Raw genomic sequence first — 27,053 nt, 5'->3', positions numbered from 1 at the left:
ATCAAGGAAGAAACTTCCAATTTTATGGCCGTTCATTTAAAAATGCCATATTAATTAATCTCAGGTGATGGAAATCGCAGAGCCATCTGTGGCATTTTCTGCTGCAGTGACTGGCCAGCTGGTTGTCAGTATCAGGAATTAAAGGTGGTATAAGGCTCCTATAGTGATTTCCTACTTGATACTGCAGTGCTGTCCTGTCTTCTCTTACGAGCATTGTTTGTAGCGGACAGCTCTTGAGGAGGCTTTCTATGGGAGTGCCATTCAAGAGAGCACTGCCTCTCTTCCAAAGACACAACTGTAAACAGATCTGTGTGTATTGGATTTGTAGCAGGACCATAAGCCGTGTCTTGTCTTATGGCAGCTGCTTACATTTGTGCTGTTTGCTCTGGATTTTTTGAATGACTTTTCTTGGAAACTTAAATGGTAATATTCTACATCTCAAATCCTGACAGCCTGTTTTCATAGTGATCCACTGGCAATCAGCAGAGAATTAGTAACACATATGCTATCTAATTAAACATCTTCATTTTGAAAGGAAATGGTAATTCTCAATCACTTTGAACAATCTTTTCAAGAGGTTAGGGTAAGGTAGGTTCATGTTGCAGTTATAAATTTCACTTCATAGCACACTGATTCATCAATATTTATAAGAATCTTTAAAATAAATGGATTGCTAAAGGAAAATACTCTACATTAAAAAAAATGCACACTGCTTCTTTATATTTAGTTTTCCTTTCTTGCTTCCATTACATTCTTTTTCTTGTTTCATCTTTTTTAAAAATTCTGAGTACCTCTTTGTAGAGTTGCTAAGTCTTTTTTCCCCTCTACTTCTTATCAAATTGATGAAACAGAAATACTAATTTATTAGTATTTAATGGACTAAACTAACTGTTATCATTTAAAACTATTTAACTATAATTCACTCTTTTAAGTGGAGGTGACATAAAATGTTTATATGCCCTTATTTTTTTATTAGACAGATTAGACAATGATAAATGAATGTTTGAGATAATGAATAAAAAGATTGTTTATTGACATTGTGGTTGAATCTGTGAAAGGTTCCCAGCTCACAGGGAAGTGATGCTCTCCATGCTGATGCATTCTTCATCAAAAGAAGTTTTTCAGGCATCTGCGAACGCATTATCGACTCTCTTAGAACAAAATGGTAAGGGGTGCACCATAGTTTTTAATAGAAGGAAACACATTTGATGTTTTTTAAATTATAAAAGCAATACATTATAAAAATGTAATATGTATATGTATCTGATATATGAGGATGGACTCAAAAAAACCCAGAATTATCTTTGGAGGGTGGGCCCCATGTAGTACAGGCTTCCCCACTAGGTGAGTATTCTAGGAACCCATCTGTATCAGTGGACTAGCTGGCGTTGTTGTGAGAGGCAGTGCTCGGCTTCAGTGAATGTTTTTGAACACCAGCATATTTGCCCATCTCATGATGGGTGATTTATGAGCACACCTGCCCACACTGTGCTGAGTGTTCAGCAGTTTTTGACCAAAAATGGCATGACTCCCGTGCCCCACCCTCCTTTATTCACCCGATCCTGCCCTGAGCGACTTGTATGTGTTTCTTTGAATGATAAAAGTCCTCAAGTGGAAAAGATTTGCTGATGTGGGAGATGTGAGACAAAAAATGACAGAAGCACTAAAAGGCATCAAAATCCATGAGCTCAAAACTGTTTTGAGCAGTGGAAAAAAATGTCTTGATAGGTATATTGCATCAAATGGAGAGTGCTTTTTAAACAAGTAAGAATAAATACATGAGTTTTTATAAGTAAATTCTGTTTTTTGGGTCCCCCCTCGTATAAGTATATACATATATCACATATGTAAGTATTTTATATCTATCTATCTATCTATCTATGTATAAAAGATACAGAGGTAAAAATAAAGAAGAAAATAAATATTTTGATATGTTTCTTCTGGGCTTCTATATATGTAATTACACATGAAATAGACAATATATTTCCTATATTTTTTGCAGAATGGGATTGTATTATACTCTTTTATTAACCAAGTTTACATTTTTTATGTTGATAAGTATAAAATCTTACATTATCATTTTTAGTGGCTGTGTGGTTTTTTGATGTATACCTATATTCTATTTTATGAACCAATTTCTTGTTGATAGACTTTTACTTGTGTCCAGTGGGATTTCTTTCTGGTATCTATAATAAACACCAAATGGTTACTTTAAAAACATTTTTTGCTTCCTACACTGTTCCTGTTGTTTTATTTTAAAAACTTTCTAACCGTGGCTGGTGTAGCTCAATGGATTGAGTGCCAGCCTGTGAACCAAAGTGTCCCTGGTTTGATTCCCAGTCAGGACACACGCCTGGGTTGTGGGCCAGGTCCCCAGTAGGGGGCACATGAGAGGCAACCACACATTGATGTTTTTCTCCCTGTCTTTCTCCCTTCCTTCCCCCCTCTCTAAAAATAAATAAATAAAATCTAAAAAAAAGCTTTGGAAAGACTCTTGAGGTTTAAAAATGAGACTCAGCCTATTTAGATTTCAACCCTCATGAACAGGAAATACTGCCAGAAAATCTTGAAAAAAAATAACTCATTTTAAAGTCCTTGGAACTTGGCAGCACTTGCAGGCTATTTTTTGAAAAAAAAGGAGAGAAAAATATTGAAAACCTGGAAATAGGACTCGTGTAGTAGAGGTCCTGGGTAGAGTGAAAGGAATCAAGGGACCTCCTCGTGTGTTTCCTGTGCTGTTATAGAGGTCAAATCCAGAGGAAAATCATTTTTTCATTTTCTTCCTTTCTCAGTCCACCTCTCAGATAGCACTTTAATAAAAGACTTGGGCTGGCAGGAGCTCTTAAGGACAGACATAGGGTGTCCCTGAGGATAATGAATCAGCAGGAGCAGTAAGGAAAGGAATCACTCTTCTTGAATTCACAGAGGCTGGATAGGGATTTTACTCCTGAAAATGAGGACCAGTCTTGACCGTTTCTGTGTGAGGCACCTCGGAGAGGAGGTCAGCCTTTGCCACATACAAACAGCCTGTGTTGGTACTGTCATTCCTAACCACATGGAAGGCAACATTGATATGCCAACAAAGCAACCATGATTTTGTGAGCTTTGGGCTCTTTCTTATTATGGTGTGTTAACATTAGTTACATTTGAAGTCAGCCTTGATGTCTTTCTTCAGAACCAGTTCTCTGCTCTTTCTGGTTACTTCTTTCTTTGCTCTTGGTCACCTGCCAGGTAAACTGTCCTCAGATCCTTTTGTTTTGTAGTTGAAGGTCTGTCTTAGGAAAGAATTAAGGCATAGGGCAGCTTGTCCACCATCCTTGATGGGCAACTTTTTGTTGAAAGATACTTGAGAACATTGGTTGTGCAGGAATGAATATGGTTTTCTTGAGAAATGACTGAGTTGGCAGCCAGAAGAATTAGGTTCTGCCACTGTGGCTGCAAGGCAAAGGATCTAACATTGTGTGTGACATTTTTCATTTAATTAATTAACTCAGTATTTATTGAGCTCCTGCTATGTACCCCAGAATTCCTAAAGCACTTGGGATACATCAATTAAAAATCCCAGGCTTGTGGAACTTAAACTTTAGTAGGGAAGATACCACATTTTTGGACCATAAGACGCACCTAGGTTTTAGAGGAGGAAAATAGGAAAAAAATTTGAAGCAAAAAGTGTGGTAAAATACTTAATAACATAAATAACATAATATTTCACCAATGTAAATGTAAACAGAACTCAACAGCAGCATTAACAACCATCATTCCTCCCAAATTTGGGGGTGGGGGGGGAGTGTGTCTTATAGTCCGAAAAGTATGGTAGATAATAAGACTAAATTAAAATATCTGATGCATCAAGTACCTGAGAAAGAAAATGAAGCAATTTTTTGGAGGGTGTATGTTCGGGCCCAGAGGAAATGCAGTTGTAAGCAGGCAGACATGGAAGGAGGTGAGTGTTGGAGGAAGGACCTGAAGGAAACTGTGTGGTGTCACTGGCCTTCTCAAGCAGGTAATTTATTACTAAAATGGAATGGATGAGGTCAAGAGGGTTGTGTAGATAGTTGGTGAAGGAGCTAAAATGTGTAAAATGTTCTGTAAACTCTAAAATGGCCCTATGATGGAATTTCTTTTCTTACGTCTAGTATTTCATGAAAATTTTATTCTCAGTTTTCAAGTCTCAAATTACGTCAGTGTCCAGGACAGTGGTTCTTAAAGTGTGGTCTTCGGACCAGCAACATTGCCTAGGAACCTATTGAAATGTGAATTCTAGAGCCCCACGTAGACCTACCGAATCATTAATTCTGCAGTTGGGACCCAGCCAGTCTGTGTTTTCACAGCCTCGCAGGTGACTCAGGCTCACTTGACATGTGAGGATTGCTTGTCTAGAATAGTTTCTGTATTTTACAGTATCTCCCTAGAATTTAACCACTTTAGGAGTGGTTATTAAAACTTTTGAAGTAACCAAGCAAAAGAACCAATTTCTTATCACATTTTAATATATGATAGTCTAGATATTTTTAAAAGGTATGACTTTTTCAGATTTTGGATGTCATTTAGAATGTGTGTATCACTTCCACTTATTTCTGAGTTTTATCCTCTTTTTCACCTTTTCCAATTGGAGATTGATAACTCATTTTTCAAAACATTACTTGTTAAAACTTTGTAAGTTTCCTTTCCTACTGCTTTCAAGCTATTGAATTATACTGTATAATGTTGGAATTGGTATTTATATATGGAGGTTTCCAAACAATTGATATTTATATGGAGACTAAGACATTGGATTTGCATTTAGTGAAGAAAGTTTATTGGAAAAGGAAAATTATTCTGTAATTATTATTGGTATGTAGTTACTTTCTTACATATAAGGTAAAATTAGTTATAAAGCATATCTCCATGTTTCTTAAGCCTTGGTATTACTTTGTGAAAATATGTAATTATCTGTGGTCTATTTCAGGGCTTTTTATTCCTTTGCACATGGAGGTGCACACCTGTGACTTAATTCCTAGATCACTAGTGTCTAGTATACTTAGTGCATCTTAGCTCTATATAACCACAGTCCTTCCATGAAACTGTTTTAAATATTAGAATGAAATATAAGTTTCATTCTTATTTTGGAGGGTATTATTTTAAAACAGTTCTGTAAAACACTTTTTTCACAAGACTAGGGTATGGTGATTACCTTGGTACCAGACTAAAGCTTTGTGAATAAAGCTCTGTGAATAAAGCTTTTAAAATTAAAACCTCAACAAATGGTTAATAAATGAAAAGCCATTGGAAATGGTATGTATTATAAAGAAACAAACATTAATAATCTTTAAGTTGCCAATGAAATATAAAGTACATATGTATTTGTATATACTTTCCTACAATTTTGGACTATCTTAGTATTCTGTGTCTTATTGCAATGTGTATTCATTTCTACAAGTAACATTAAAAAAATCTTGTAGTTAATTTCAGAAAAATCCTGTTGTCAAAAGGAATATACCTGAATGTGTTGGAATTAATGCAGAAGCACATACATTTTCCTGAAGTGGCTGAAAGTGGCTGCAAAATGCTAAATCATCTTTTTGAAGGAAGGTAATACAGATTCATACACTTTTGCAGAATATATAATATTGGACCAGGCAGAATTGCAATGTTTCAGTCATATTTCTAAGAATGAAAAGAAAAGGCATTTGAAAATTGAAACATTGTGTAATATAATCTCACATCATGATGTCATAGACTTAGTTTGTCTGAATATTGAAAAGGTTGGTAGAGATCATAGAAATATGTCGAAGGTTTACTTTTGTGCTTCATGCTCGGTGTTGACTACGTTTTGCAAAATGGAAGTGAGACAGTACATAAACTTAAATAGTTTTTCAAGTTATTGTGTGTGAAAGCAGAAAAGTTCAAATTGGGGCATGGCTTCTAATTGTCACTTTTCCACAACTGATATTTATGATTGTCCCTTTGTTTGAAATGACTGTGTTTTCTCCCAGATCAGATCTGGGGGTGGGTGGTGGAGCTATAGGAATGCTCAGTGTCTTTTTGCATTTCATTATGCCAAAGAGTGTGAGGTAACTTTGTCATAGCCTGAGCAAATGCCAAACGAACAGTCTATAGGGAAACCTGTCACACATAAAAACACAAAAAGGGCACGGTTGTTGCAGTAAAGTCTGATGTTGTGCCCTGGTTTTCCCACTAATTCGAGCTGTTTCATCTCTAGACTCCAGGTGCCTCATTGGTAAAGAGGGGTGATAACAGCAATCTCATAGACTGTAAATTTATAATGTAAGAATTGAATGAATTAATTTAAAAACAGAGACAAGGATAATCCCTGGTGCATTTTTAAGCACTCAGTATGTCATAGGTATTGTTAATACTGCTATTAACTATGAATAAATGAAATGAAAATACCATGAGGAATTGTATGTAGCACATCTGTAGACATAAAGAATGTGGTTACATTGCTTTTATTATCAATTATGTTTATATTGTATATGTCATATCTTTGAATTGTATTTTATTGAAATGTTGCTCTTGAACATTTAAATGACATTAATCTTAAATGGTGATTTTTTTCATGGTTGTGGATGTGTATGAAATGAGGGGAAAACGCAGTGAAGGGACCTATAGTTTAAGAGTTTATAGATTCTGGACAATTAATGTTTCTGGCTATTTACTCACATGTAACATGCACACAGTTCCCGTCCTGGGGATTCAAAGTTAACTTTGACAACAGGCCTGCCACTGAAAACTTATTGTCTAGTTGGAGAGACTGATATGTCAACAGATAATTATTACACAGTGTGATAATGCAGTGGCAGTGATGGTAAAACAAACAGTGGTAGGAACCCAGCCGCAGTTACCAAAGGAGGGAGGCTAGAAAGAGGGACTCTATCTCAATGACCATGAAACCATGCAAAGCAAGGGCATGGTTCTTACTGAATACCACTCGGCCATAAAAAAGGATGAAATCTTACCATTTGCAACAGCATAGAGGGACCTAGAAGGCATTATGATAAGTGAAATAAGACAGATAGAAAAAGGCAAATACCATATGATCTCACTTATATGTGGAATATAAAGAACAATCTAAACAAACAGAGCAGAAATAGACTCATGGATACAAAGAACAGACTAATGGTTGTCAGAAGGGAAGAGGGTTGGGAGACTGGATGAAAAAGGTGAAGTGATTGAGAGGTACAAATTGACAGTTAAAACATGGTCATGGGAAATAAAGCACAGCATAGAGAACATAGTCAATAAAATTGCAATAATTATGGATGGTGCTAGGCAGGTACTTGAAATATAGGGGAAATAGCTTTGTAAAGTATATGAATACTGATACAAAATAACATTGAATATAAACTGTAATTGAAAATAAAAAAATGAAATTAAGAAAGAATAGCTAAAGTACCTTAAAGAGATCAAGACTTGAATGCAAACAAAACTAATTAGAATACTGCGTAAGAAGTCCGAGGAGTTATTCTGGAAGAGGCAGGTGGTGTGATGGAAAGAGCTCTTGCCTTGGGGGTCAGGGGAGTGTGCATTCCATCCCTGGCTCTGTCACCTTCCAGTGGCCGGACCTTGATATTTAACCTCTGTCAGCCTGAGTTCTTCATCTGGAAAATGGGAATAGTAACATCTGCTTTTGAGGGTTGTTGCCAGTAATAACCCATGAGTAGATCATATGGAAGTTGTTTGTGTTTGAAACTAAATAAAAGAATTCCCAGGTTACTGTAAATTCAACTTCTTGAGGTTAAAGTTTGACTAAGGAATAATTAAAGTTATATATGCTCTTGTTACTGAATCCAAATGCAATTTCATATAGTCTTTTCTGAGAATATATATATATATTGGTTCTGTTTGCATGCACTTGTTTCAAATTGGTGCTTGTACAAGGAGATGAGTTTGTACCTTTAATAAGTATTCCAAAACTGTATCCCCAGTAACACTTCCCTGGACGTGATGGCAGCAGTGGCCCCCAACATAGTAACGGTTATGAAAAGTCATGTGACGTCATCATCAGTGCAGCTGGAGGCCCTTCGAGCTATTTTGCATTTTATAGTTCCAGGTAAGTTACATAATTGATGTGGGTTGAGGCAACAATTTAAATGGGGTTTTGGCTTTTCATAAGTATTCACTCTTTTTTAAAAATATATAATCTTTATTATATTTTTCCCTTACCTGTTAGTCCCCTTATACCTCCCTTCCCCCACAATCACCACACTGCTGTCCATGTCCATGAGTCCTTTTTCTTTTTTGCTCAATCCCTCCACTTCCTAACTTTCTTGGTAAAAAATAAAAGATCATTTTTTTTGGCCAAACAAATGCAAATCTTCCCTCTAATCCAAAAATAAAGGAAAATGATGTGAAATAGATTAATTTATAAGGAAATTTAATAAGAAAATTAAGTAATTTATTTACACTGTAAAGTGTGGAGCTTTACGTCTAAGGAGAGGGCCCATCTTTAATATTCTTTTCTATTTCTTTTGGCATCACTGAGTCCAAGTTATTTTGGTTTTAGCTTTATCTGAACTATAAAAATAGCTAACTACTTTTCACACTTCTTCTCTTGGCTCCTTTTAGTCCTTTTACTCTGTTGTTGAATTAATCTTTCTCAAATATAACCATGTGGCATTTACTCATTAACCTCAATAGTTTCCACACACCCCCTTACCTCCTCCTCACATCTGTTGTGACTTTATTTGTCCTTCAAAGCCCAGTTAAACACCTGCTCCTCCATTCATTCATCACGTATTGATTAAGGGTCTCCTGTTCCAAACACTGTGATGGCTACAAAGGTATGAAAGATAAGTGAAAACACAGTGGGCGTGATTGTACTGTATTAGGAGCTCAGAGATACACAGATATGTAAATAATTAAATTTTAGACAGTATGAGAGGAACTATGACAGATATTTGTATAAAGGTTGTGATAATACTGGTGCAGGCATGAATGATTTATTCAAAGAAGTAGGTCAGAGATTGTGATGTTGAGGTTGAAGAGTGAGCTGGGCTGACCTGGTGGGAAGGTCAGGAAGGACACTGCAGGCGGAAGGAGAAAGCGCATGTGGTGTGGGGTGAGTGAAGCGTGGAGCAGGGAGCAGTGCCTGCGGATGAATGTGAAGGACAGGCAGAAGCCCGCAGGTGAAGGACCTTGAATGCGACACTGAGGAACTTGAGCTGTATTAATTAATGGAAGTCAATTCAAATTTATTAAAGGTGTTTAAAAATTGTGTCATCACCCAATCTGCAGTTTCTGACAGTAGCACTGTGGTGTAGAGGATAAACAGGGGCAGTGGGGAGAGCCTGATTACAGAGATGTTGGGTGGGAGGGGATGAGAGTTTGGTGAGACGTGAGGCCCAGCAACGTGGGAGAGGAAGGAACCATAGGATGTACATTTGCTATGACTTTCTGATTTTTGGTATCAGGGATGTTACTCTTTTTGGCTCCCTAAAATTTCAAATTTTTTGAAGCCTAGTTTTTTACCTTTTTAAATGAAATCCTCCTAAACCTATCATTATCTGTCATCATACAGGTATTTTATATTTCCCAGTATGAGTATAGTCAGTAATAGGGTATAAGTATTTTCTAGGACAGGGCTTTATTCAATCTTTTAGTTTTAATCCCCTGGTACCTTGACCAAAAATAGCTACTCAATAAATATTGGATTGGCCAAAAATCCTGTTTGTTTTTTTTCCATAAGATAGCTCTAGTAGTGCTTAGTTGTCTTCAACTTTATTTGAAACAATTTTGTTAGATTATATTGTGACAGATGTCATATCGGTGTGCATTTAAAAAAAACATCAGGATTGGTGAATTTTTGTGTAGCCATTTTAATATTGAAGATGGAAGAAAATATACAACATTTTTGGCATATTACTGTTTATTATTTCATGAAGGGTAAAAACACAACTGAAACACACACTCACAAAAAGATTTATGCAGTGTATGGAGAATATACCGTGACTGATTGGTATATGGAACATGTCAAAAGTGGTTTGAGAAGTTTGGTGCTGAAGATTTCTCACTGGACAATGCTCCAGGGTTGAATACATGCTCCAGGGTTGGGGAGACCAGTTGAAGTTGATAGTGATCAGATTGAGCCATTAATTGAGAACAATCAACCTTATACCAACATGGGACATAGCTGACATACTCAGAATTTCCAAATCAATAAAGTTATTGGTGAAAATGAAAAATGTGCCTTATATTTTATGGAAAAAAACATATAGATGTTTTGGCCAACCCAGTATATTTTGAATTGAATCATGGTGTCCCACTTATAGTTGTCAGTCAATTTTCAGATATAGTTTAACAGAGGTAGTTTTGCTCAAAAACATTACTGTGAGATTTTTGTTTTTGAATTTTTTTGTAGATTGCAAAAATCAAAATAAAACAAAACCCTTCTGATTATCCTTAAAGGTGTCAGCCTTATTGTTTTTGAAGGTGGATTTGAATTTTAAAGATAACTAAAAGATATTGAGAACCAGATATATTAGTTAATAAAATCATACTCTTTTAGATAAAAACAAGCATCAAATATAATCTTTCTTTTACTGTTCTTAAATTGACCCTGAAACAACATTGATAGTCTATAATTTTTTAGATGTATTAAATGTTGCATTTAAATGATAAATTAACTGATTTATTTCCAGTGATGTTTAGAGGTATTAAATGGGTGGCCTGAAAAATAACTTTATAACCTTAGAATTATACTCTAGGTGTAGAAACATATATTAATAGACACATTTTATAAATATATCAATATATAAATACCTTTGTCTGTTAGGTAAAGGCTTAATCATCTGCCTTACTGTATGCCACCATCTTTACATTATACCACACCATCCCGCAGCATACCATACTGTACAATTCTGTCACTCATCATTCTCTGTATCAGTTGGTAACTATGGTGTCAGTACCCCAGTAGTTTTGAGGTTGAATACAGTTCTTATTTGAACATGTTACATTGAGGTGCTTTTAAGATATCTGGATGCACATGTACTTATTTGTTAACTAGGCCATATTCAGATTTCCTTAATTGTAACAAAGATGTTCATTACAGCAAATTTGTGTAATTCAGTGTCCAATTTAAGACCACATATTGCCTCTGGTATTATGGCTCTTAAGTTTATTTCAATCTAGTGCTGTTTAATTTCTCCCTTTTTTAATACCAATAACTTACAGAAGTGATTGAAACCATTGCTTTAAGAAAATCATCATCAAGATTTGGTTATTTTATTTTATTTTTTATTTTTTTAAAACTTTTATTGTTCAGTTACAGTTTTCCCCTGTTCCTCTCCCCTACCCTACCCACCCTTCCTCTCCCACAGTCAATCTTCTCCACTGTTGTTCTTGTTCCTGGGTTCTTTATACAGGTTCCTTGACTTGACCTTTCCTCTTCTTTCCCTGGTGATATCCTTCTCCCCTCCCCTCTGGTCACTCTCAGTTTGTTCTTTATTTCCGAATCTTTGGTTCTATTTTGTTCACCATTTGTTTTGTTGATTAGGTTCTACTTATAGATGAGACCATATGGTATTTGTCTTTCACCTCTTGGCTTATTTCACTTAGCCTAATACTCTCCCATTTCCAGTTCCACTGAAATAATATTTGGCTGGTTCTTTCTTGACTTCATGTCCATTCTAGTGGAAATAATGTGAAATTCTTTAAGAATGGCTATAGGCACATTGGAAAGTGTTATAAGAAAGCGATTAGGCCTATAAAACCACATTCATAAGACTAGTAGGAGGGACCGAATTTGTTTAATCTGTAGAAGAGATGGCTCAGGAGAATACAAAAACTATATTAAAATCCCCTCATTCATAGCTAATAACAGTAGTACTGAATGATATGAAGGACTTAAAATGTGTCAAGTATTATTTGAAGTGCTTTATGTATAGTAACTTTTTAAATTCTTGCAGCAACCCATCAACCGGTTACTACTTTGTTGTTGTTGCATTTTACAGATGATGGAGCTGATTCATAAGGTGCATAGATTTTAAGGTCACAGCTTATGTAAAAGAGCCAGAAATTCAGCCTCTGCAGCCTGACTCCAGAGTAGGCACTTCTAGATACACATGGTGAAGCAAAAGTGTGTTGAACAACAGTTATATCTAAAGCAATTTGCTTGGAACCCTTGGAAATCTGGAGATGATTAAGTTATGGATTCTGCCCTCATTAGTTTGTAGTCTGTACAATTTAAAGGGCTATTACATGCAAAGGAAATTTTATCCATTCTGGATATAATTCATTACAGTAGAACCTCCAGTGATGGAAAAAAAAAAAAACAACCCATAGATGAAATTTATGGAAATGTTCCTTTGGACTTAATAGAAGAAAGATGTTTAGTAAGACTTGTTATATGTGGCATGACATTTGTACTGCTCAGCAGGCCTGCTTTGTGTGGTCACATCTGCTTGTGATGCAATTCATGGGCAGCTTCAGAAGTTAATGTGGCCTTCATCCCTAAGAATGTGACTTAGAGACTTTAAGTGACTTGACCAAGATCCTGCAGCTATAGTGAATGTCAGACCTGTTTAAATAAATTTTGAAATGCGTACTCAAAAGTACAGGAGTCTGGGAATCCAGGCTGGATATTCATATTGTTGTTAAAAGATGAAAAGCTGTATACAGCCAATTTGTAGTTTTTGTTAATACAGATTTTAAAGTGGAAAATTTTAAGTAATTATTTATTAATGATTGTTTCTATAGTCAGGTTTTGGAAACATCGTTCATTCATAATAATTTTACTTTATATTCTCATGTATAACTAATTTTTATCTTCCAGTTTTTTAACAGTGCTACAATACAGTGCTACAATACGATACTTAAGCTACAATATAACTTACTGAGGCATGTATTTTCTTTACATAACAATACTGTTATATGGTCTTAGAGGATTTTTCAGAAAACTGTATGTTCTTTCCAAGCATAATACTAAAATGCAAATCTCTTTTCTGTTCACTATGACTCCGGCTGTTCTTTTATGTGTACATTTTGTATCTGACCTTTTTGTTGTTGTTGTTGTTGTTGTTGTTGTCATAGTCCAAAGAACTGTGAGCTTTTTCAAGTTGTCCATTGTTGTTCGAAAATCTTCCAGCTCCTTGTATGAGGACAGCCTACTCATGCAAAAAAAAAAGAGATTGTTTGCTCCAGAAAATTCCTCTACCAAAATAACTCCTTGCTACTTTAAATTCAGTTAACATCCACACTCACTGTATTTATTTTATATTCAGCGATGGGCTATTTTTAAAAATTCCTGAGCTAGGCTAGGGGCTTTTTCCTTTGGTAAGAAACCATGTATTAACAACAAGTACAACGTGTACATTGCTGGGTTAATGGTGGTTATTCCTCACAAGTGACAATCTGTTCAGCTTAAATCTTATGACAAAAGTATGTGTATGTATGTATTTTTGCATTTATTTTGCATTTAGGCATGCAAGGAGAATTCACGGAAGACACTGAACATCAGCACAAGCTAAATATAGTTACAGAACAGTGTTTCAGAAATGATATTCACAAACTGGTCTTGCTATCTTTAAAAAGGGTATGTACAATGTTGGTTTTCTGCCTTTTTACTGTTAATCAGAATATGAAATTTGGGGAAGTAAGGGGGGATTTTTAGTGTAAGGTTTCTGTCTTCTGTTTATACTGACAGTAGTAGGAAGTATGTGGTTACAGAAGTTATGTGGTAAGATGACAACAAGGATGTAGGGTGAAGATCTGGGCCATTCCCGTTAAGACGAGTATGTTATTAGCTACAACTCTCATCTCTAAGTGTGCTGTCAACTACTGACTTGGACAGGTTCCTTTTTTGTTTTGTTTTGTTTTAAAGATTTTATTTATTTATTTTAGAGAGAGGAAGGGAGGGAGAAAGAAAGGGAGAGAAACATCAATGTGTGGTTGCTTCTCACATACCCGCCACTGGAGAATCTGGCCCGCAACCCAGGCATGTGCCCTGACTGGGAATTGAACCGGTGACCCTTTAGTTTGCTGACTGGCACTCAATCCACTGAGCCACACCAGCCAGAGCGTGAACAGGTTTTTTTGATTGCTAGTAATATAAGACCACTTGTGTTTGCCCAATCAGAAAGAAAAGTGAAGAGCTAAATGTACAGCTAAGCCTCATGAGTGATGTCAGGAACTATGTGGGAGCTATGATTGCTGTTTTCTCTGTCTCTCCTCTCAGTTGCTTGTCTTTCTTTTCTGGTTCCATTTTGAAAGGTCAAGACCATGAAGACACACAGGGCACAAGAAAGTCTTCCTTGATTGCCATTGTTTGATTTCACTGCTCTCCTCAGAGATAACCTCTGAAGTAGTTCAGTGTGTGATGTTTTTCCCCATTTTTAGGTAGTTACAGGTCTCTGTATATTTGTGATAATATATTATAATTAATACAATCTGTGATTATACTATGTATGAAAATGGGAGAAGAGCATAGTTATGTTTATATTGTGCAAAGCAAATGTATTGATGGAATTTAGATGGTTTGGAAGTTTAACATAATATAAATTGGTTCTTTACAAAAGATAGAGTAAAAAAAGTAAAGAATGATTTGTGTTTTTATGAAAGGAAGAGAGCAGTCAAGGTCATTAATGGAAATGATTTCATGTGCTTTAGTATACTTTGAAAAATGTCATGAATTAATTAAAATATCCTGCAGAGAGATCTCCTTTACAAATTCAAGTTCTTCTGAACTTTATCATGTAGTTGTCTATGACACATTTGAGTCATTTATACTGAAATCTTAATATGATTTTTTTTTCAATTTACTAGTTTTTTTTTTTAAGATTTTATTTATTTATTTTTAGAGAGGGAAGGGAGAGAGATAGAGAGAGAGAGCGAAACATCAATGTGCGGTTGCTGGGGGTTATGGCCTGCAACCCAGGCATGTACCCTGGCTGGGAATCGAACCTGGGACACTTTGGTTCCCAGCCCGCGCTCCATCCATTGAGCTATGCCAGCCAGGTCAATATGATTCTTGAATATAGCAATATAATAGGTTGAATTTGATTTCAGGGATTTTTGATGAAAATAAGTATGTGGAAAGAACTGTGTTGTGCACTTGGAGGATGTAAATGAGTATGTTTTGTGCCCTCTGTCATGGATCTCATAATCTAGCTAGAAGAATAAAGTCGTCATAAAGCCAGTTGTTCCACATTAGCATTTATAAGCTATACCAGCTTCACAAACAATATTCTGGGAACATAGAGGAGGCAGCAGTTAATGTATTCATGGTGTGCATTTGTGAGAAGCAAGGGATACTAGAAAAGCTGAAGATCGCTCTGATTCTACTTAGCTCATGTTTACTAAAGTTACTAAATGTGAGTGTGATGTATTTGAAGTTCAGGGGTCAAGAGACCCAGCTCTTACTGTAAATACTGTGATGTCAAGAAAATCAGTCTGCTCCCAGGTCTTTTTTTTTTTTTTGGTTACGTAATCCCAAGAGAAGTGGTTGACAAATCTGTCCCCACATGTACTTCCCATGCCAACATCTGAGTAATGACACACAGCATCTCACTAAAAAGTGACTGTTATCTGGGGGTAGAAAGTTAAGATCATGAGGAAACAGAAGTGACTGTGTTTTCATTTTCAAAAAAAAACCTCCCCTGCGTGATTCCCCTGATCCTTCACCATGGTTAATAAAAGTGCTCTAAACCTAAAAGATAAATGTAAATATTTCTTTAGCTCTAAAATTTTGTGATTGACTGTCTGACTCTGAATAAAAGTTCCAAAACATCAGAGATGTTAGGTCCAAATATTGAAGACACAATAAAATAAGTTATCAAAAATAAGTCTGTTCTTTGGGACCAGATTTCCAAATAAGATAGAACCCAAAGTTCAGCTATGATTTACAAAATAAAGTCTGTGAAAAGTGTTGATGAAAGTGAATAAGGTTTGGATATATAAAATTCCCGTAACAGCCAGGCTGAAGTTAAAATCTGTCTGGAACATGGATGTTCCATTCACACCTGATCCTTTTAGGTTTTTCTATGCATGAAAACTTCCGGCCTCCTGTTCCAGAGAGATCTGTTTGCCCAGTGTTGTTTGTGGAGAACAAAGTGGAAATAGGTGTCCTCACGTCTTGGCTGGGTGTGCTTTGCATGTGGTGACACTGCTGCTGTCCTTAGCTGGGACCTCAGAGTCACACCAACCTTCTGATTCAATGGACACAAGTCAAAGAGCTTGTGTGCTTTGCAAAAATCTTGAGGCAAAATGTACCCAGTTCAGTAATTGAAGATATTTATCTCAGTTGTAAACAACATGTAGAGAAGGAAAGAGCCCATGCACAAAAATAACAACAATGAAAAAGTTGCATCCGAGTAAAGTTAAAAAAAGTTTACAGGACCAAAGGAAACTATGAAACTTAACTGACAGGCACAAAAGAGTTGAACATACAAAATGTATACCTTATTTTTTTGATAAAATGACTAATTAAAAAAGTGGAAATTGATCTACATGAACCCTTGATAAAAATAGCTAGTACTTTCTGGAACAAGACAAGCTGTTATAAAATTTTGAGAAAATTAACTAAATAACTAATATGCATGAATGATGAGGAGAATTTTGAAAAATAGCATAATTCATGTGGCCCATCTGTAACACATAGTACAATGTATTATCAAACTTCAGTAATTAAAATGGTGTGATGTTGGCACTTGGAGGGCATAGGTCAAGGCCACATAATTTGGGGGTAATTTTAATAATGTCTATCAAAATTCAAATGGGCATTTTTTTTTTTGCCTAGCAATTACACTCTAAGAATTTATAATATAGACATATTTGTACAAGTACACCAAGATTTTTTTAAATAGAAGGATGTTCATTGTGGCATTACTTGTAAAAAGAAAACTGTGGCAACCAACTAAATCATTACATGGTAGCCACTAGTGCTGTTCGCCAAACGTTCTCAGTTCTCCGCCTTTTGGTGATTCTGCTATGGTACTTACTGGCCCTTTTGTGGTTAGGTAGGGTCTTGTAACTAGTTTTGGCCAAGGACTGGTAGGCAGAGGATGTTGGCCACTTCTGGACTGAACATCTCCTTGCTGGTGAGACAGCTTTCAGAATGCCTCTGAGGCACTATGACCAGCAACGCTGAGACGGTGGCTGCTCCACTGGCAGGAGTCCCTGAGTGATTGTGACAAGGAGAGGTCCCTCCTGCCCTATAACACACAGGAAGCAGGAGTGAGAATTGAACTTTTTCTGTTTTCAGCCTATGAAATTTTGGGATTGTTATTACAGCTTAATTCTGCCTATCCTGACAATACAATGCCTATCCTATCAACAGATCCTAATTGAATACCTTATATTACTTCCAAATTATGCAATTCTGTGCAGAGATTAAAAACAACTGGTTAAGACTGCTCTTGTGTTCCTGAGGGAAAATCTCCAATTTTCCATGAATATGAACTTAGCTCCTAGGTAATTCATTTTTTTCTTTCACATGTATTAAAATTATGCACACTTTTTTGATGAAATGAGTGTCTTTTCTCTTACTTATGTCTTCACCCTCCACCACTCATTTAGAGCAGATTATACAGCATTTGCCTTTACAACGTTGTACCAAATTTTCTGGCAGTCAAGGCTGTGGGCCTTGGAATTGGGATACCTGGGTTTGGACCTTGCTCTGCCCCCTACAGACCAATGTACCCTGGGCAAGTTATTTAAAGTCTTGGTTTTATTATCGATAAAACATAATAAACGGTTTTCACTTAGGCTTATTATGAGGATTTTTTATGAGATAATTAATGTAAAGTACTCAGTACAATGCTTGGTACATAGTATGTATTCAATAAATGTTAGTTAATTTTACCTGTTTTCTTGCGAACTTTTGTTAAATTCTGCATTGACAAGGATTATAACATTTACATTCAGCTCTATAATCATACTACCTGTTTGCTTTCAGCTTATTCCGATAGTTACATGCATTCAATTTTCACTGCAAGTCCTTTTGTTGTAAATTTTCCACTCATCTTTTAGTTGTCTAAGTTCTTTTTTTTTTTTTAAGATTTATTGCCTGAACATTAGAACGTTGTTATTGGTTGTAGTGGTGTTTTATATGTGGGCTCTTGAAAAGACATTTTGTTTTGTTGTAAAATATCAGGGTTTTATCTTCTTTCTTTGAAAACATTGTAGGCATTTCACTGTCTTCTAGTTCTGAATGTTTTAGTGTAAAAGTCTGTGACCTGCTTTTTTAAAGAATGATTTTTTTTACCTGTTTGCTCAAAGGAATATTTTTCATGACACCCAGCCACTTATTAAGCTATATCTCCAGGTTAGTCCTCCTAGACTATGATGTCTGTTTTCGAGTTTTATACTCAATCTTTATTTTGTTCTGGGAAGGCTTCCCTGATTTGCAGTTGACTGAGCTGGAATCTAGGGAGGAGGCTGACCTTAAGCTGCCTAGCCTTCTCATTAGAGAAACCACTGAAATTATTCATGTATTTTCTGAAAAGACTTGGAAAATTGCGGCACATAGATGATAGGAGGTTTCTAATTATTGTTTGTAGGTGTGCTTGCATTGACACTTCCAAAAATTCCATTTGGCCAACACCTTCTAAGTATAAGCTAGCAAATTAATTTTAATCTCCATTTGAGCCATAGTGCAACACATCACTGTCTAACATTAGAGAAGTGAAAAAATGATCATCATAGGCTTCTAGATATCCTGCATACACACAAATGTGTATATATGTGTGTGTATTTTTTCAAGTTTATAAAACTGTCAAAATTAACTGGCATTGTTTTAAATTATCAAATAGTTTATTTGGGCTCCATCACATGGAATAATGTCACACTGTGAATTCTCTTTTTGCACTGAAAAATCACAGATTTCTTGTTGCAGGTCATTAGTCATCACTGAAGTACACCTGAAATAGTTAGACATTAGGAGACCTCAAGATAGCAGAACCACTAACTGAGTAGAAATTTGTTAAAGGTGATGGTATTTAGGGCAAGAATACCTGCTTTATAAATATCTATTTGATTTAATTTTAGAATAAAACAGAAGTGTAGGATGCATTTTGAGCTTAGGAGCAGAACCAGCTACATAATTTGTGGTGCCCTGTACACAATGAAAATGCAGGACCCTTGTTTAAAAATTATTAGGAATTTCAGGATGATGGCATCAGAGCATAGAACTCAATGTGGGGCACTTCTAAGCACAGAGCCCTGGGGGACTGCCCAGGTGCACCCCTATGAAGCTGGCCCTACTGGGGAAGCAGGAGTGATGGCACTGCTTATCCAGGTTCCAAATGACAGCCCTGGCTGGAGTAGCTCAGTGGATTGCGTGCTGGCCTCCAAAGGGTCACTGGTTTGATTCCCAGCCTACGGCACGTGCCTGGGTTGCAGGCCAGGTCCCCAGTAGGTGGCATTCGAGAGGCAATCACACATTGATGTTTCTTTTCCTCTCTTTCTCCCTCTCTTCCTCTCTGTCAAAAAATCTTAAAAATAAAAAACAGTTCAAAAGGACAATCAGACTTTTTCTGGGAAAGATCATAAACCTTTGGCTTTGAACATCTGCATTTAAGATACCGGTGTCAAGCGAAGAGAAATGTGGGCTGAGAGCCTAAGAGAGTTCGCACATGTGCTTTGAGTTATCTGCTCCAAAGGCTCTGGCCTCAATTTTTTTCATTTATAACATAGGGATAATAGTAGTGTGCCTACATTATAGGGTTGTTGTGAGGGTTAAATGAGTTACACATGAATTGCTTAAAAGCATGTCTGGCACATAGCAAGTGCTACATAGATTTTGACGTGATTGTTGTGGTTGTTGCTATTGCTGTTACGGTGACTTGAAGCCCTATTAGCGGAGGAAATCCCATTGAGGAAGAGAAGAGTCTAATAAAAGGACCTTGGGCAAAGTTTGGGCTTAAAAGAAGAGGTTGTAAGGGAGATGGGCAAATTAATGGTTTTAAAGTTTGAGGATAATTAGGGGCATATTGTGTCATGGAAATCAAGGAAGGAAAAAGCAGCAATTCAGTTACTAAAGGACTTTTTTGTTTGAATGGTTTTAGTTCAGAGTAGTCAGGACAGAAGTCTGATTATATGAAATTAAGGGGTGGGGAGAATGTAGAGTTAGTGGGTGTAGACTTTTCTATTAATAGGTTTGGAAATGGAGGAAAAGTGGTAGCTTGATGGAATAGAAGAACAGTTTAAGTATAATCTTTCTCTCATTTAGAAGCACCTTTTATCTGAGGAGAATGTTAGTCCAAGGCCTGAACTATGGCCATCACTATTTATTGCACAATGATTTTTCTCGATCATTCTCAAAAGAATCCAGCAGTATTAGAATCATTTAATTCTTTTAAAATTTTATTTGTTCAATTACAGTTGACATTTAATATTATTTTGTATTAGTGTCAGGTATGCAGCACAGTGACTAGACAACCATAATTTACAAACTGACCCCTCCAACATTTCAAGTACCCACCTTGCCTTAGGATCATTGTAGAGGTGAGGAAGCCAAGACAGATCCTGAGCCATCCTTTTAGCTTCATTTTGCAACTTCTGAGTAAATGGCACTTGTGAGAAAATGTTATTTAATTCATTTTAATGGTCCTCATTAAATGAATTAGATTCATGGAACTGTTAAGTGATGAGACAGAATTTAAACCTGAATTTAATTGGCTCTAAAGCTGAGGTATTTACTGCCCAGAGATGTGTTGAGACAGAATTAATGACAGGGTCCAGTCCAAGGGAGGCAAGGATATGAGTGTGTTGTTGAAATGATAGACAGAATGATGTCCATGCTAAGCAGTGAGACGATGGAGGAGACATTCTAGGTATCAATGCAACAAGCATTGTTTTTGCCATAAACATCTTTGCCATAGCACTTTTGCTGTGCAGCAGATCAGCTCTAAGGCAGTTTCTCAAAGGTGAAACCGCTTGACAGTTTGGTTTACATGTGACAGATGGTGTATTTAAGCTAGTTGTCACTTTGGTTTCAGTTCTCCATTGACTAAATTCTTGCAGTATTCCTGTTTTTATATTGTATAAATCATAGCCCTTATAATGGTCTCTACAGGGAGGAGTAGACATGGTGACCCTACAACAGGGGATGATAAGTATGAAGCCAGATTGCAAAGCTACCCACAAAGCCAGATTGCGTACTGTATTAGAAAGTGATAATGCAGTTTGCCAGGTTTTAGTGAGCATAGTCATCCTTCCACCTGTCAAAACCAAAAGTTTATCAAGCTACAGCAACTAGGAAAGATGTGGCTACTAATTCACAACAGTTTTTGAGAGCATTAATTATTGCTTCTTTAGCAGGAAACTGGTACTTCTCTTAAGGAAGGAAGAAATAGTGGTGAAAGTAGAAAAGTACAATGCTAAGCAAGGAAACAAATAAACCAAAAAAAAAAGTGTAATACTATGAACAAAAAACTTCTAAGACAATATGTTTTCATTTTTCTATGAAGTTTTAAAGTTTTTGTTTTTAATTTTTCATGTTTTACTATGTCCTTTTTCATGTCTCTTTTATTTTTTGTTATTTTACCTTTTAATGGAGGAATTGCCTTATGGCCAGTTAGTTGTGCTACAGAAATGGTTGCAGCATTTATAGCCAACATGCTTAGGGCAGAAAATACCAGACATGCAGGGGAGGAGTACACAGGGCGAGAGAATGATGCTTATTCCCACGCCCTGTTCACAAAAAGATGCGGAAGGAGGACCGTTGAGAGGCACTGAGGAACCAGGTTGATAAAGGAATGAAAATATGTTTTTGATGCTGTGGAAGTGAGAGAGGTTATAGGGTAGAACGTTTTGGTTGAAAGGACTACATCAGAGCTTGAAGTCTGGCTTGGAGCTCATTCCGCTCTGTGCCGGGGTCAGTCAGGGGTTTGGAGTGGGGCTACCACGACCAGTGTCCATGAAAGAAAAAGCCCTGTCCTGAGAAGGGTAGCACTGTCATTTTTGAAAGGAAAGCTAGCTATGTGGTGGGCATTCCCATCATGGTAGAAGTTTGGAGAGCATCATGGCAAAGCAGAGATGAGCAGTATAACGGAGTTGGCTCCATGTCACAGGTGTCAGAAGAGGGGAGGTGTGGCTGTGACTGCCACATGGCTGGGAAGTGTGTGGTTTCTGTCTGCATCTCAGCTAGTGAGCAGGATGGCCTGGGAAAAGAAGTGGCCTCTATTATAGAATATCAGTAAATAATGTCAAGTCTTCTGGAAGACTTGGCATTAAAAGTTCGGACGTGGATTCAGATTCTGGGCTTTTAAGGCAGACACATTTACATTCAAGTCTCAGGCCTGACACTTAGCTGTGTGACTTGAACTCTTGTTCCCACATCTTTAAACTCTGATGAATTTGTTGCATGAGGCTGTGGAGGAGAGATAAATGAGACAAGCCGTGTGAAGAACACAGAGTAAAGAGTAAATCCTCAATTAGTATTTTCTGGGTGACAGGCAGCATTGCGTTTTACTGGTTAAACGTTCTGGCTGTGGGAGCGAACATCCTAGATTTGGTCTCAATTTAGCAATTTACAGTCTGTGTGACTGTCAGACTAGCTACCCAAGTCCCTTAACTGTTAGAGAACTCATCTCCTAGCGGCAGTGAAATTGTGGTGTATTATAAGATTGTTATGAAAAGAAGGTGCGTGTGAAGTATTTAACACAGTGCCTGACCCAGAACGAACACTCAATAGTACTAAAGTGTTAGCTTCTTAACTTTAATAATGAATAATAATAATTAGTAATAGGCGGAATCAAAGATACTAATCTTTACTTAGATACTTAGTTTATATTTGATCAGTCCATAACTGGCTTTAATTAAGATAACTATTAAGAACTCATTTTTTAAGAGCAAATATTCTTAATTGTCCTTTTGACTTTAGTTCGTGGCAAATCCTGGGATTCAGAAATGTGGATTTAAAGTAATTTCTTCTGTAGCACGTTTACCTGCTGCATTAGAGGCGTTATCTCTGGAAGGCGCTCTTGATTTGGTGCTTCAGACCCTGCAGATGTATCCTGATGATCAAGGTTGGTACAATTTGAACTCCAGATTTGTAGTAGATTTTTACTGATCTTTAGCTGATGGTGGGGTGTTGAGATTTAAAACAATTAATTTTGTTTATTTTTTTCCTTTATTCTTCTAGAAATTCAGTGTCTGGGTGTAAGTCTTATAGGATGCTTGATTATGAAGAAGACTTTATTCTTGGTAACTGGTCGTCTGCTGGCAAAAGTTCTGGTTTCCAGTTTACAGCGATTTAAGGATGTTGCTGAATTACAGATTAAAGTGCGTGCATTATCTTGAAGGGAATTTGCTCTTGTGCAGAGTTCTTTCAGAAGAGTTGGTGTGATCCCCACTTTACATTAATGGAGATATTCTAGTTAATTGAAAACCATCTATCATTTCGTAGTATTTTAATTGTAGAAGATGAAGATAATTAAATTAAACCTTTAAAGATCCTGTGTTTTATCATTAAATGTCTAAAGTCAGCAGTTTTTTGCCACTAGTATTCTTCACCAAAGAACAGAGAGTATGCTAAAGAAATTCCAGGTAGCTGAGCTTCATGTGCTTAGGTTGTATGTAAATAGAAGTGGTAATTATTCTGAAGTTTGTCATTCTCTGTGTTTTGTTGTGGGCTGCTCTCCTGTAGTGATTTTGGCCCTTGATTTTTTTTTCTTGTAGTGAAAAGATATTTTAAACATTTGTCATCAAGCAAAACTTAAAATGTGATATATAATCACTGTTTTTATTAGGTATCCAAGATATTGGCTAAGGGTGAACTCAGGTGAGATTTAAGGAATAAATTATTTCAGAATTTTTTTCGCTAATGTTGTGAAAACAAATAGTGGTTGTTTTTTTTTTTTTAAAGACTTTCTGCTTTGGTTGTAGTTTTTAGTAATGGAGTTTGCAACTTTCATGAACCAGACTCAGCAAATACTTTCAAGAATGGGAGCATTGACCAGGAATAATGTTGCCTAGGCTCCAACCTTTGCAGAGGCTTTATTAGTAAATGAGATACTGGATATAAAGTTTTAAATTTTAAAGTGCTGCTGAACACAGCATTCTTAGATTAAAAATGATAGTGTGTTTTATAAATCCACTTTTTATAATGGGCCTCCACCTAGACTAATTAAAACCAGAACTGATTAAATGTAATCCAAGGGAAAAGAAATGATTTTGTGCACATACAAAACCCTCAGTTCCTCAGTGGTGATTCATCTAGGCATACATTTTAAGATCATTATAGGAGAGGTTGTAAACTATTGACCAGTGGGCTGAATTTGGCCTTCCAACATATTCTGTTTGGTCAGTTCTGCATTTTATAAGCTTCTAATTTGAGTTATGTGCCTTCCACACATTTGCATTACCTCTCTGTGGCTGCACTTGAGTTTTCAGGGCCTCTGCCCTAGAGGTAGGTGGATGCATAAATTAACTACTTTTCGTATCAAATGTTAAGAAGTATTTGTAGAAACTCAGTGTCTTAAGTGCTCAAAATAATTTTAATATTTTGATTACTTCATTAATATATGAAATTGACAGATATTAAAAATCTAAAAACTTAATTTGATCTTTGGTGAATTTACCCAAACTAAATAATACTAAAGCCAAAAGTTCATTCTTTCCTTAAAGTATCACATGGGTAGACAGCCCAGACAACTCTTGGCAATATGCTTCTCTGGCTCTAAAAAGTAACAGTGTGACCGATCAGCTCTTTATAAACACTTTGCTTTAAGGATGTAAACTTCAGGGTACCTTCAGAACTTCTCTCAAATACACTTAACGTGATTGAAATCAGGAGCTCAGGTTTGTCTCTTGGAGGTTAAAATTTCAGAAGAAAGCACAAAATGTTGAGGAAATGCTGGGCTACCTCAAGAGGCTAATGTGCAATATTAGAATAAAAATTCACTTTTCTGGCCTCTTTGGGTCTGTAACCCTGCCCACTGTGCTATTCTAATCCTGATTGATACCTGGCTTTCATCCTGAGGGATGGCTTCAGACAGCGATTTTTAAAAGCCGCGTATTACTGGATTAGGTATTTTTCCTACTTTGTTAATTAGCATTTTATTCTATGTATATATAGGACTTATGGGGTTGCTTCAAGGTTTATAGCTTTAAAGTACAAGCCTGGTAAATATTTCTACTTAGTTAAGGGAACAACACAGGTTTTAAGTATCTTGTACAAGGTCTGTTTTATATTGTTTATTTGTTCTCTTTTGCTCATGATGGCTTTTGTTTTTGTTACTTTTGGTTACACTTTCAGGGATTTCAGACAGTCTTGACAGTGCTGGAATTGTCAGTGTCATTTTCCAAGCTGTTGGTGCATTACTCCTTTGATTCAGTAATATTCCATCAGATGTCTTCTAGTATCATGGAACAGAAGGATCAGCAGGTACAATGTTTTTTCACTTGTATGCTAACTGTTGTGTATTTAGCAGACTCTAATCTTGATTTTCATTCTTTTTAGCTCCTAAACCTTTGTTGCAAGTGCTTTGCAAAATTAGCTATGGATGAGGAGTTAAAATGTGTGATGCTGGAGAGAGCATGCGATCAGAACAACAGCATCATGGCTGAATGCTTGCTTCTGTTGGGAGCGGATGCCAATCGAGCAAAGGAGGGAGCTTCTTTAATTTGTCAGGTAAATTTTCAAGGTGACACTTTTGCCTTTACTCTATTGACTCTGCTATTGTGTAGCTATTACTTACATCCTGTTTTTCCTCACTGCAGAATTTACCAGTATATTGCACAAGTGCTTGTACTTTGTAGTACGAGTTAGGTTCATAGCATTTCAGAGGTAATAGGGTCCTTGGGTATTAATGTCTAATCCTTCATTTTATTTGTTTCCCTCCCTTGTTAAGGTTGATAAATAACTTTTCAAATGTGTCTTTTACTATGCATGTCTGTATAAACTGTTCACCAGCCACACTCCACTTAGCCCATGGCTTTATTTCGTATTAATCTTTTCCAACCATTTTCTCTTTGTTTTGAGTCTCTTTGACTAGAAAGTTCTTCCCTCAGGGCAGAACTTCCCACAGTAGTAAGTGGTCTTGTAGGCTGGAACCACACACTGTAGGGGGTGCCGTTCACACAGACATCCCTGCCATTGGCCACCCCCACAGCTGTGTAACACTGCGGTCCTGCCTTTTTTCTCTGCCTTCTCTCCTGCACTGGGCAGACATCTGTCTAATTGTTCTACTTTTCCTTCCAAATGTAACACAAATCTCCTTCCTGGATAAAGCCCTCCATACACTCACCAACCTCCACGAAAAGCGAAGATTTACTTCTGTAAGTCAATGACAATTTACATACACCTCCTGAACATCTTGTGAATTGTATGAAAGTAGACATGCACAATGTGCAACTTTCTGTTAATCAGTCAGAATATTGAACTCATTGCTTTGCACTGTGAATTCAATAAGCATTTACTAAAGTGTATTACATGTTGTTTCAAGTTTGTCTTTGTTGTATAAATTTTAGAGTTTATAATAGCATTCAGGTAGCACCATGTATATATTTTCTATAAATTTAATAATATTTCTAGCAAAGCAATTATGTATGATTTAATATATACTATTAGATAACCAGCAGTGTACTGTTTTCTAGTAATTTGTTTTTAAAGCCTTACTTTATTTAATTTCTCGCTTGCCTAAGGATTCAAATCAATATTTCAACTGTAAGAGCATTAAGTTAGTATGAATTAGCAATCTGCATAAAAATAAACTGAATCTGTAACTCATTTTCATGCACAATTAGTTTATGCATTAAAACTAAATAATCAAATGAGTTAAATTTAGTCAAATTTCTTTTAAGCAAGCAACACTAAAAATAGTTGTTCTTTATTTTAAAGGTAGTTAAATTATTTCCCTCAATAACTTAGTATGTTTTTATTGTGTCTCTTTTGTGGTATTGGCATATCATTGCATGAATGTGTTTTGGATATGCCAAAGAATTGAAAAGTAACTTCTTCAAATTTTTCTTTGGGAAACAATGTACCTAAAAGCACCTTAATGCAATTACTCTACATTCTCCATAGAAAGTGCTTTCTACTTTTGTTTCAATTTATCTGACTTTTTCTACAAATAAAGAGCTTTTTCTTTTTCTTCCCATGTTTTTTTAAACTT

General features: G+C 36.3%; 1 protein-coding gene across 2 annotated transcripts in view; it reads left to right on the top strand.

Moving 5' to 3' along the window:
- LRRK2 (leucine rich repeat kinase 2) overlaps positions 1-27,053 on the top strand; it is a 134,463-nt gene that overhangs the window by 21,857 nt on the left and 85,553 nt on the right. For both annotated transcript variants that reach the window (XM_028532277.2, XM_036019172.1), the window contains exons 11-18: positions 1,059-1,165; positions 5,442-5,571; positions 7,929-8,053; positions 13,419-13,531; positions 22,820-22,964; positions 23,081-23,220; positions 25,196-25,324; positions 25,400-25,570. In XM_028532277.2, coding sequence (XP_028388078.1) covers positions 1,059-1,165; positions 5,442-5,571; positions 7,929-8,053; positions 13,419-13,531; positions 22,820-22,964; positions 23,081-23,220; positions 25,196-25,324; positions 25,400-25,570 — 1,060 coding nt within the window. The remainder of the gene's footprint in view (positions 1-1,058; positions 1,166-5,441; positions 5,572-7,928; positions 8,054-13,418; positions 13,532-22,819; positions 22,965-23,080; positions 23,221-25,195; positions 25,325-25,399; positions 25,571-27,053) is intronic.

The sequence above is a fragment of the Phyllostomus discolor genome, chromosome 2, assembly GCF_004126475.2.
Source record: "Phyllostomus discolor isolate MPI-MPIP mPhyDis1 chromosome 2, mPhyDis1.pri.v3, whole genome shotgun sequence".
In the NCBI taxonomy this organism is placed as follows: domain Eukaryota; kingdom Metazoa; phylum Chordata; class Mammalia; order Chiroptera; family Phyllostomidae; genus Phyllostomus; species Phyllostomus discolor.
This window is presented reverse-complemented; position numbering and strand designations above follow the sequence as displayed.